The 13,035-nt window shown below is 36.4% G+C and overlaps 1 protein-coding gene across 1 annotated transcript in view; it reads right to left on the bottom strand.

The window, feature by feature from the left end:
- LOC122807960 overlaps nt 1–7,924 on the bottom strand; it is a 114,192-nt gene extending 106,268 nt beyond the window's left edge. The window contains exon 1 of the mRNA XM_044078992.1: nt 7,837–7,924. Coding sequence (XP_043934927.1) covers nt 7,837–7,924 — 88 coding nt within the window. The remainder of the gene's footprint in view (nt 1–7,836) is intronic.
- Between the last annotated feature and the right edge of the window lie 5,111 nt (nt 7,925–13,035).

Consider the following 13,035-nt stretch of genomic DNA (forward strand, 5'->3'; position numbering starts at 1 on the left):
ATACAGTTACAGATTTGAATGTGATTTGATAATGAGTCTTCCACAGTTCTTCACAGATGCTGCCCTGATAATATGTGGCAATGGATTTAGTTTATGTTTGTATATTTATTTTAATGGAACAGAAGCATGTATTCCCTCATTTATATAAAGGTCAATGTTCATTAGGTTGATGTAGCATCTGGAATACCAGGATGACAGAGTGAGGACACTAACTAGTTATATGGGATTAGCTTCATCGACATGGATGTCAGATTGTGTAACAGTGGCAGAATACCAGATCTAGATCACATGGCATACATTATGAACTGGACATAACTGTCTCTTTACAGAGGCAACCCTGGGGCATGGTCTGGTTAACAGATTTGCTCAGAGTAACACGGTAAGCAAATAGGGGTGGAAAGAATCAAACCTTGTACCCTGGGCACATTTAACAGCTCATTAACAGCTATGAGTGTTAGAGGTTAGTGGCACCAAACCTCTAAAAAGATAAATATATATATCTATATATATATATATATATATATATATATATATATATATATATATAGCGAGAGAGAGAGAGAGAGATAGATAAGATATTGATATCTATATATAAATAGATATATATCTATATTTATGTATGTCTTTATCTATATCTATATATATATATATATATATATATATATATGTATATATATATATATATATATATATATATATATGTATATATATGTATATATATATATATATATATATATATATATAGTATGTATGTATATATATATATATATATATATATATATATATAAAATCTATATCTATGTATGTATGTATGCATGGATCTATATATATATATATATATATATATATATATATATATATATATATATATATATATATATGGGTCCATGTCAATAAGTCAATGTATTATGGACTGGAATACATTCCCATTTCTGTAATACACTCAAAATCCACATTACAACATGTATAGCAGGGGGCAAGCCCCCATGCACCCCCATGTGGGGGGCTATGCCCTTCACACCCACCTACTTAAATATCCCAACTCTGAGATCGCACTACAGTGAGGGAGTGGGATTAACTCCCTGTCCGCACTACTTACCATTGTCGGGGATTTGTCCTGTTGGTGGAGTCATCTTGGCGTTGTGGTCTTTGTTGAACTGTGCTTTCGTCCATCTGACATGGACCCATATATGTTTATATATATATATATATATATATATATATATATATATATATATATATATATATATATATATATATATATATATATATATATATATCCATTCATCCATCCACAACCCTTTTTCCATTTTTACACATCAGGTTGGGGTGTCACTGCAACACTGACAATAGTCTAGAACCAAGGTTTACACCGCCAGTTGGCAATTGAATGAAACCCCCAAATATTGATTTTTACAAAGTTGACTTTGTAAATGTTGGCACACCACTACACATGCACCAATCGACAATACTGACAGATGCAAAACTTCAAATTTAAAAAAAAATAAGTATTTATTTATTGACATTTGTTTACTGGGAGAGTCCACTGGGCTGATCAACAGAGCCCATTTTCAATGGAGGCCCGGGAAGAAAAGCTCCAATGAACAATACAAAGTAATTACCATACAAGGAATTTACAACAATGTAGTTACAATATTTACAGGAATCACTTCAATGCAAAATATGGTAATCAGCTGATACAAAAAGACAAATGTAGGCAAATTCAAAGAATGGGGAAAATATGCAATTTAAACAGAATTAAAAGTATCAGGAAAATCAAGTTAGATGAAGCAATGTACTTTGGTCTGAGTGTAGAATAGTTAAAGATTTTGTATCTGAAATTAAGTGGAGGGGACAATAAGAAAGCAGGGACAAAAACAACAAGACTAAAGCCGCAGGAGGCTATAGTTAGTAGTTAGAATGCTTAAAGTAAAGCATAAAAGAGTTAGTAGTGGTTGAGTAGGGTTGTCAGGGACAATCTGGTTGGAGGAAAAGTATGGTATAGGTGGTTAGAAAGTTAAGAAGGGCAGTACAGGGTTTGAGTCTAGGGTAATGAGAGTTAGGTGATAGCATTAGACAAAGTGAAGCAGTTGCATATCCAGTTGGAAAGAAGGTGCTTGTGTAGGGCAGTTTTAAATTTAACGGGGTACAGCTCAAAATGGATGGAGGAGGGATGATTGCTCCATAGCCTGGCAATTTTCCAGGAGTATAAGACTTTACCTGCAGGATGTAGTAAGTTGAAGGTGTGGTAGATAATGGGGGAATTTGAGCCACTGGAGATTTCTTAGGGCAATACAGTGATGGGGTGAGTGACGACAGTTACAAGCAAATTTGGCAATCTTGTTGTAGTAAGACTCTAATTTTAGTTTGAGGGATGACTGCAGATTAGTTAGAAATGCAGCATCATAGATTAGAGACGGAAGTAACTAGGAGAGGGCTAAAGTTTGTTTTGTTGAAGGAGAGAGGAAATTATTATGCCTGTAGAGAAGCCCAAATTTTTGTGAGTTTTTGAGATGTTGGATTGGATATGTAAATCAAATTTTAGATTGTCATCAGTTATGACTCCTAAAAGTTTAGTCCTGGCTACGATTTCAATTTTTATTGAGTTTAGCAAGAGAATGTTAAAGTCTTGTAATTTGATAGAGGTAGTTTTTGTGGGGTAAACAGCATAAGTTAGTTTTATTTTTTGGCGTTTAAGGAAAGATGTTTTTGTGGAGCCCGATTCAACAGTAGAGAAGGCTATTTGTGTCCTTTGTTGAAGGATACTGGGGTTGGGTGCATAAGAGACTATAACTGAGTCATCTGCATATTGGACTAGGGAGGTATGTGGTAAAACTTGGTGTAGGTTGTTTATAAATATGTTAAATAGAAGGGGACCAAGGATTGAACCTTGTGGGATGCCAGTAGAATTGTGGAGGTATGGAGAGATGGAGTACTGCCATTTGACGGCATGTTCCTTATCAGAGAGATAGCTTTTAAACCAATTGAGAGACTGAGAAGACAGCCCTAAAGAAGAAAGTTGAGAGAGGATAGAGTGGGATATACTATCAAATGCTTTAGATAGATCTAGAAAGAGGGCGGCTGCTATGTAGTCAGAGTCACGGAATTTGCTAATGGTATCTAAAAAGGATTATTAAAAGAAAAATTATATTAAAACATCATTTTTTTTGCAGAAGGGCAGACCCCCCCCCCCATGCTAGGACACCCCCTGCTAATTTTACATACTAACTCTAAGATCATACATTCTCAAAGAAAAGGCATATTTATCTACCTCAACCATTGTGCAATCTCACAAAACTGTCAACTATTTATTTAACATTTGTTTACTGGGAAAGTCCGACTTGGAACAAAGCCAATTTTCAACAGAGGCCGGTGGAGAAATACTCCAGACGTATGTCTTTATGTCAAGGGCGGAAACCAGAGCAAACCCACACGAATGCAGGGAAGACATGTAGACTCCACAAAGAAGGCACTCCAGCTAAGAAGTGAACCTGAGAACCTCTTGCTGTGAGGTGACAACGCTACTGCTGCACCAGTGTGTCATGTTTAGTCAACTAAATTTTGTCAGCTAAACAAATGCGGACCAAAGGTAGAGTCAATGAATTTCAGTTGACCCTTATATATATATATATATATATATATATATATATATATATATATATATATATATGAGTCTACTTAAAAACTCCAAAAAACCACTTGTTCGGAAACGAACAGTGGCTCCTCAGTTTCGCAAAAGTGCACTTTCACGAACATCGGTTCACTGAACAGATAAAAAACAATAAAACACTGTTTTTCAGGGGGGCAAGCCCCCCTGCACCCCCACACCCCCCTACTTAAATATACCAACTCTGAGATCGCACTACAGTGGGGAAACATGTAAATTCCCTTTCCCCACTGTAGTGTGCTTTGGCACCCATTTTCCTGAATGGTTCGTTGAACCATTTCGCGAAACCGAGGATCCACTGTTCATTTTCAAACAAGTGGATTTTTGGAGTTTTTAAGTAGACCTATATATATATATATATATATATATATATATATATATATATATATATATATATATAAAATTATATAATAAATAGTAGATATGTCACTTTGTCAACATACAAAACACGTACCACAACATGCTGAGCATTCATTACATCGTCCAAGTAATACATTGATAATCAATACATTGAAAAAGGAAACACATTTCCTTTCCAATGTACTTCCCATAACCTGCCTACATTCATCTCAAATTTGCCTGAACAGAAGCAGTGTTATGAGAAGGGCTTTTCTGAAGTTAAAGTGCACATTAGGGTTAGGGGAGGGGTTAGGGTTAGCACGTATTGCTAACGGAGGCAGGGGGTTTAAACAACCAATACTAGCTGGAATGTTGTTTTCTTATTTTAGTAAGAATGTAAAGTGATTTTTTATACAGATCTTACATAAGAAGTCATGACAACAGTTTATTTTAGTAGTTTGTATGCTGATATCATTCCTGTACAACAAGGTTCCACCCCCACTTTTTTTGCTTTGTTCTTCCTTAAGGAAATTGTGCTCTGACCTTAATGCTTGACTGCATTCCCTTGGAACTAGATTACATTGTCTGTCTATGTAAGTGTGTGTGTGTGTGTGTGTGTGTGTGTGTGTGTGTGTGTGTGTGTGTGTGTGTGTGTGTGTGTGTGCATTACACTGCTCTTCTGAAAAGTTAAAAGTGCCCACTTAACTTTCAAGATTTCTACATAAAAGTATTTAAAGACATGAAACTGTTATGCAATGTGTACTACATTTCCTGAGCATACATCACAACTGTCCATATTTTTGCAGAATGTCCACATTTTGCCTCAGATTTTTGGTCTGTTCCTCATAAAAGTTGTGGTTTGCTGACAAATCACTGAAAATTGAAGTCAGTAAATAATGTCATATATTTGAGTTTCAGACTTCATATCCTTCAGAAAATATAGTCTAATGGAAAACCATTATTCTAACAGCTTTATAAGTTTATAAGAGCAATATTTAAAATTTGTCCCTGATTTTGGACCTTTGTCCTCCATTATTTTTGGCTGTGCCCTGATTTCTTGTGCTAAGAGTTTGAGAGGCATGTTTCTAAGTATTGCTTCAGTAGAAAACAAATGCTGTACTGTACTTAATTTTAGGCACTGCAAGGACATTTGAATATTTCAGAACATTGCATTACACTGTTCCACATATAAAGACAAAACGTTGAAGTAATAAAACAACAACACATTTATTAAAGTGCAGGTCAATAAGCAGACTCCAGTCCCTGTTACTGTATGAGTACTGTGATGGCTTAACAACTGTCCATATGTGGACATTTAAAAGAGTTGGTGACCTACACAGAGAAATTCAAACATCTCTGCTTGCAACCTGCACCTCAGGTAGTCTCTTGTAGAAGTTTCTCGTCCTTGTTAATGACAGACCTTTTTACTTCAGTATCATTATAACATTGAAGTAAAAGCAAACAGTCAGCAGAAAACTGTGAAGATTAATTGCAAAGCTCCAAAATCAGATGCAGTTGATTATATTTTTTGCAAAAAACATGCAGATTTATTTACTGGCATGGATGTTTCCAAGGGGTATTCCATATCAAAATACCACCTGATGCAATATCAGTAGCCATTGCTCCTAGGAAAGTAACAACAGCTCTAAGGGAAAGAGCAAGACAAGAGTTTAAAAGAACTGAGAATCTAGGTGGAATTGTTAAAATGATATTATACAATGACCCCCATTAATATTCCTAAACGTGCATGCTGATTGGCCAGCGTGCCCGTTATAAATCCCACAATATACCAATGGGAAAAGGTTTGTTTGCCCGGATTTTTTTCCATTGGTATAAAGTGCTCAAAACATTTTTTTTTAACAAATAAAAAAGAAAAAGAAAAAACGGAGCAACGGAGACTTTCTTTTCTCCATTGCTTCCGTTTCAAAGCATTGATGTACTGGGTATGCATGGGATGGAAATCCCATACGCATGCTCAGTACACCAGCGGAAGAACAGTAATGTGCTGTTATACAAAGACATTATTTAAGAAAAGAAAGTATTTTTTTCTTAAACAATGTCATTGTATAATAGCAATAACCAACTACGTGGTTGTGGTATATTGAAATTTACCCACGTTTGGCTTTATTTAATCACTCGGGCTTCGCCCTCATGATTAAACCACACCAACCGTGGGTAAATCGTCAATATACCACACCATGTCATCGGTTATTGCTTAGAGTCTACTGAACAGTTTGACACTGTGGTTACAGCTGTGAATCGGGACAAGTTCAGAATCTACATAGACTCCCCAAGACCTGAACAGAATGATTCAGAAAAAGAATTATCCATTGGTAAGAGTTACAAAGGTTGTATCAACTATGCCTGATATCAAGTAGTTTTCAATATTAGACACTAGCCGGAGTTTCTGGTAGATTAGACCTGATGAAGCAATCTTGAAAATATGTACTTTTAATATGCCATTGCAAAGGTACATATTTCTCAGACTTTTAATATGCCATTGTAAAGGTATATATTTCTCAAAAAATAAAACCACAAAGCTGGCTATCCAGGTGTTAACGTTCCTGTGATACCAAAAATGGATAATGAAGAAATAAACGGAGCTCAGGAACAAACCAAGGCTGAAAACAGTATTCCACATAAAACAGCATGGACTTGAATAGAGCGATGAATCAAACAAGAAAACGAATAGGCTCCAACATAAAGCTTTAATAGCAAGTGCTTTCACCCTTCTGGGCTTCCTCAGGCCAACAACATTTTTTAAAAAAGGCGACATCTTAAATACCTTAATTCATATAACATAACTTCCTGTAATATATAAAAAGCAATACATTCTTTAAGTAACAATCAAAAACACATTTATATATAACTTATACAATTATAATTAAAAACTAAACATTTATTAAAATCAACCATAAAATAAATATATATGTATGAAACCTCATAACATTATTTAATTTTATTTAATTTGTAATTTCCTTCCTTTTAACATGGGTCTCATAGAGACCTTATCATTGAGACCTGGTTTCTTGTCTGCCCTAAGTCTTATAATCCACTTCATCTCACATTTTTCTGTAAAATTCCTAACATCTCCATCTTTTTGGCCCGGTATATTAATATATATTACTAAAAACGTAAACACATGATCTTCTAATGTTTCAATAACATGCTTAGAAAGGGCATTCTTACAAGATCTAATCCGAATATTGTATAGGTGTTCTCTGATCCTATATTTCAATTTCCTGTCAGTTTTGCCGACACAGAATGCCGGACATAGCGTACAGGTAGCCAAATATACAACATGTTCGGAATCACATGTCGCTGTGGTCTTAAATTCATACTTCTGAGAGCTCAGTGGATGTATAAAGGAAGCACTACTATCTATATAACGGCAAAAATTACATCTATTACAAGGCATAGTACAAAAATTACATCTATTACAAGGCATAGTACAAAACAATTCATATGTGAACTAGTCATCCTATCAACTGATGGATAACACAGAAGTCTGTGTAAATTCATTATATGTAAAATGTGGTATAGTTCCAACTATATTCTTAATACTTGAATCAACAGTTAAAATATCCAGTGCTTGATAAAAATATTCCTGATCATATTAACATCTTGTGTATAATACAATACAACTTTCATTTCGGTACATGTTGGGTCACTCATAGAGTCATTCTCAGTATTAGCTAAAACTTTTCTATCGACGGAGAATGGTGCCACTTGGTTGTTCCTAAGTATATCTAACCCATTTATCCCTTCCAAAATCTCTTTTAAACTATATGACCTGTGAAGTAGTCTATTTTGTAGCTCAGCTAACTCACCTTTATATGTTTCATTACTGGAATTAAGTAGAGATATCCTCATAGCTTGTCCTTTAATTATATTCTGAAAGACAAAATCAGGATGCATGCTATTCCTATGTAGCGAAGCATTTTTATGACAGGGTTTCCTATAAACACCTGTGTTGAGTAAACCATTATCCAACCTCTCTATATGCACATCTAAATATGGTATATTTGTAAGTGACATATTCATAGTAAACTTAAAGTATGAGGTTAGACTATTAATCTAATTGAAAAAGGTGTCTAGTTCATCCTTATTACCTGTTTACTAAAAACGTCCAAAAACTAATAGGCACAAGACAATGCGAGCGTACACTGCAAAGTCCAACAAGGTTTAATAGCTGAGTAAAAACAAGCTTACAGCAATCACTAGTCCGGTGCACACTCCGGTAACTGCCAAGTAATAAAAAGTTAAAAACGATCTGGCTGGACAGAATCCAAGTCACAAAGTGCAAAGCGCTTTTCGTTAGGAAACACTTCTCCTAACTTCTTCAGACAATAGTGCTCAGAAAGAAAAACCAAGTTTAAGTGCTATCCTAGTGACTCATACTTGTTAATACAATTAAGCCAATTAAGCACAGTCACATAATTTAAAGGTATAATCCTAAAATACTGAAGTCAAGCAGTTTGTTTTTGTTAAGTCATTAGGTAAAATGAGTGCCTTAGTTTTATAAAAAAACAAAGTTCTATTGTCTTGTAACGGAACATGTAGTAAATTAAATAGTATTAATTAAAATTGTAGTTAGTTCACTTTACTTATAGCTAATGTTCAGGGACCCATGGAAGTAGTAATCTTTTCATAAAAAACTGTGTTGTGTAATGTTTCTTTTAACCTATAAAAGATGGGTGTAACTTAGCAATTATAACCTCCCTAGGGCTAATGAGCATCTATTATTTAACCATCCAACAAAAATAGTGTGTACGCAGCTACTATCTCTTAAGGCTCTTTAGTTTCAGCACACTTAGAATAGAAGTCATTTCATTCAAGCCCAGTGGAAAACATGCATCGAGTATAAGCTGCCACAAAAGTTCCAATTTCTCCAACATAAGTGTAGACGCCTCTCCTCTACTATTCATCTCAATTGAGTTGATGGCCTTAAATTTGAAACTGTGGTTAGGGGTTTTCATTCCAGTGTCTAGCTAGTGGGCTCTCCATTTTCCTTTTGTTAATGTAATAAACATGTTCGTAAATCCTCTCCTTAAACTTACGATTAAGTGACTTGGATTCTGTGCAGCCAGATCGTTTTTAACTTTTTATTGCTTGGCAGTTACCGGAGTGTGCACCAGACTACTGATTGCTGTAAACTCATTTTTACTCAGCTATTAAACCTTGTTGGACTTTGCAGTGTACGCTCGCCTTGTCTTGTGCCTATTAGTTTTTGGACGTTTTTAGTAAACATGTCTCTTGTGGAGTCGAACGGCACTGAGAGTCCATTTCTAACACAGATTCAAACCCAAACTGAAGTTGGGAACCTGACCTTAATAACTGAAGTTATGACTCAAAGGCTGGACGACCTGGCTACACACATGGATACTTTATCGCAAAACACCCGAATGGAGGAAAGTTCAAACATGAACAACATTACTGTTTCTAATGCAGGTACCAATGTGACGAGAACTTTGAGAAACACTCATCTGAATACTGGTACCGGTAGTGTTACTGAAGCGAGGGACCGTGGAATTCAACCCACAATACCTGCCGACATGGCAGGGCACACTACACCAGGGCTTATTGGAGTCCCAGACTTAAATTCATGGCTCAGGGATGAGCCTAAACTACTTGCTGACAACATTACCGACAACTTAGTGGGACAACCGGCGACTGGGAGTGTGAGTATTGTGGAGAAACTAAAACTGTTTGATTTTAAACTTGTTAAAATAAGAAAACTACAACTGGAAGTGAACTACTTTAGTGAATGTCTTAAAGAGAAGATTGTGCTGAAAGGCTTACGTTTCTGGCAGTATCCTACTGGACTAGTTAAAGATTCTGCCTTTCACATGGAGCTAGTGACATTTTTCAACACTCAAGGGTTAGAATTATTGAAGATTATGTCCAAGCATTATCAGGTACACATTAATGAATTATCTAGTGAAGTTAGTACCCTCGACGAAGAAATTAAAAGGGACCTTGACTTCCAAAGATACCATTTTGAATATAACAGGACTTTCACCAGTATTAATAGCTTACTGTCAAAAACTAGGGACACTAAAATTAGGAAAATGAATAGAGACCGGAGGGACTATGCAAATGGAACAGCTTACCCAGACCCGCCCCCATCACAAATATGGAATGCCCCTAGAGGTTTTAATACCATAAGGGGTACATCTGATAATAGTAACGGCAATCAAAATTAGGGTTTACCAGGGTCTAGAAACTGAGGGGCACTAAATGAGAATGAAGCCCACCAAAACAACTACTTCACAGACCAGGATGATGAGGGCAACAATTCTCAGATGGCGGGCATGAGTTCAAATAATGTTCCAAAAAACTCCATGAACCATTGGGGGCAGGGGGTGAACAAATCTACCCCCAAGCAACAGAGGAAATACAACACAAGGAGGAGGAACAACAACAGGAACAAGAGGTGACCTTTCATCAAAGGGCCAGTTGAAACAATCCCTCTTGTAAAGTTGTAATGAATAAAAGCAGAGATTTTAAAATTTACAACTTTACCGAATACACTATCAACCCTCTATTAGTTGAAATTTTTGCAAAAGGACTTACATTCATTCCAACACATGCTACTGATTTAGTGTCCTTATTACTGGACTTTAAACTTTACACTAGAAAGCTCAATTTACAATTAATGTTGGGTAACGGAAACCACAATGGGAACCCAAACTTCCGTATTTCTAGTATATTTAATCCTCCTTTACATCCGTCCATTTTACTATTTGAAAGAATGTGTGAAATGGACTTCAGAGCTTTTATTAACCGTCAACACGTCTGAATTAAGGGCCAACTTGAACAAGAACGAACGAAAAGCTCTAAGCAACTTTAGACTTTTACCAGTCCGCCTAATGAAACCTGACAAAGGGGGTGGACTGGTCATTATGCACAAAATGGACTACAAGGAAAGAATGGAGAAGATACTTGAAAGTGACGCATATATTAAAGTGAGCCTGAACGAACTGAACATAGCATTCAACCGTATCAGAATGTTCCTGAATGATATGTTCATTGACTTACTCATCGACCTTGACATGTTTAACTATTTGTCAGTACTATCACCTAGACTACCTGTACTTTTTGGAATACCTAAAATCCACAAGAATCAAGGAGATCCACCTATGCACCCCTAAGTGGACGCTCGACAATCAATCACCTATTCTTATGCTAAGGTGATAGATGACATTCTGAAGAGATTTGTGGCCCTGGAACCTCAGATTTGCAAAGACTCTTGGACATTTTTGATGAGTATTAACTCTTTAGCTTATAATAAGCACTTTTATTTTTTAACAGTGGATGTTTGCAATCTGTACACAGTGATCCCACAAACCTTGGGAATAGAATGGGTTATCGACCATATGAGGTTTAAAGGGGCAGAACATTCAGAACTGAGATTGGTGGAGGAATTGCTAGGTATAACACTGTCCAATAACTATATTACCTTTGAAAAAGAATTTTTCAGACAGCAGATTGGTGTAGCTATGGGCTCCCCTTGTGGAGCTAGTTTTGCCAATTTAGTCATGGCCAAATGGGAAAAAGACACCATATTTGATAACCCTGAACTGAATGAGTGTATTTATTATTACACCTGCTTTTTTAGATGACATATTTATGATTATTAAAGGGGGTGTTGAACTAGCTGCTGAAATTCTGGAGCAGTTTAATAGGTCTACCACCTTTCTCAGGTTTACTAGTAACTTCCACATAGATTCTATGAGCTTCTTGGATGCTGAACTATCTAAAGATAGAGCCCAGAAAAAATATCTAGCAAGGATTTTCCGAAAGAGTACTTACTCTGACTCATTCTTACACTACACTAGTTTTCACCCGCTGCACCAGAAGAGGAGTGTAGTGAAGGGCCAACTGGTACGAGCGGCCAGGATGACTACAGAGGATGACAACTTCTTTGAGGAATGTGAACTTTTGAAGTCCATGTTCCTCAAGAGGGGGTACCCCATTGAATCGATTGCTGACCTTTATAACGGAGGTGAGTAGTAAAAGGGCCTCTGGCCACTTCAGACCCATCCTCTCCCAAGGATGGAGAGCAGCTCACATTTTGGAAACCAATGTCTCAGTAGAGATAGAACTGAGTAACCCCATAGTTAGGAATAGTATTGGACCACAAAGGGAGCAAAATTGTTTGATATTCATGACTACATTCTCTTTAGATTATGAAACCCTGATCACAATACTGGGCAAAAACTGGCAGTTGTTACTGTCCGATAGGGATATACAAGGAAAGTTGGGAGACAAACCGCTGGCCACCTGGAAAAAAGGAAGGGACCTAAAAAAACTTACTGAAAGTAGTAACAGCACTTTTGGAGGCACCCCAGGGGCATTTAAATGTGAGGCATGTAACCAGTGTCGACACATTGCTACAGGGTCAAAATTCATTATTAGGGGGCGAGACTATTTCCTGAAGAACAAGTTTAACTGTAACTCCAAAGCCTTAGTCTATGTAGCATTATGTCAGTGCTGCCCTAGTTTTTACGTAGGCAAGACTGACAGTAAGTTTAAGGAAAGGATTTACGAACATGTTTATTACATTAACAAAAGGAAAATGGAGAGCCCACTAGCTAGACACTGCATTGAAACCCCTAACCACAGTTTCAAATTTAAGGCCATCGACTCAATTGAGATGAATAGTAGAGGAGAGGCGTCTACACTTATGTTGGAGAAATTGGAACTTTTTTTGGCAGCTTAGACTCAATGCTTGCTTTCCAGTGGGCTTGAATGAAATGACTTCTATTCTATGTGTGCTAAAATTAAAGAGCCTTAAGAGATAGTAGCTGTACATACATTATTTATTTATTTATTTATTTTATTATTTATTTATTTACATTTGTTGACCGGGAGTGTCCGACTGGACGTAGGTCCATTTTCAGCGGAGGCCCGGGGAGAAAAGCTCCACAGTTAAAATAAACAGACAGTAGTTACATTGGATTACATAGCGATTAACAATTTAACATAGCAATTACTTGCAACATATTCAACATATTTACAGATGA

Source organism: Protopterus annectens, chromosome 8.part0, assembly GCF_019279795.1.
Source record: "Protopterus annectens isolate FY-2018-M chromosome 8.part0, PAN1.0, whole genome shotgun sequence".
NCBI classification, from domain to species: Eukaryota; Metazoa; Chordata; order Ceratodontiformes; family Protopteridae; genus Protopterus; species Protopterus annectens.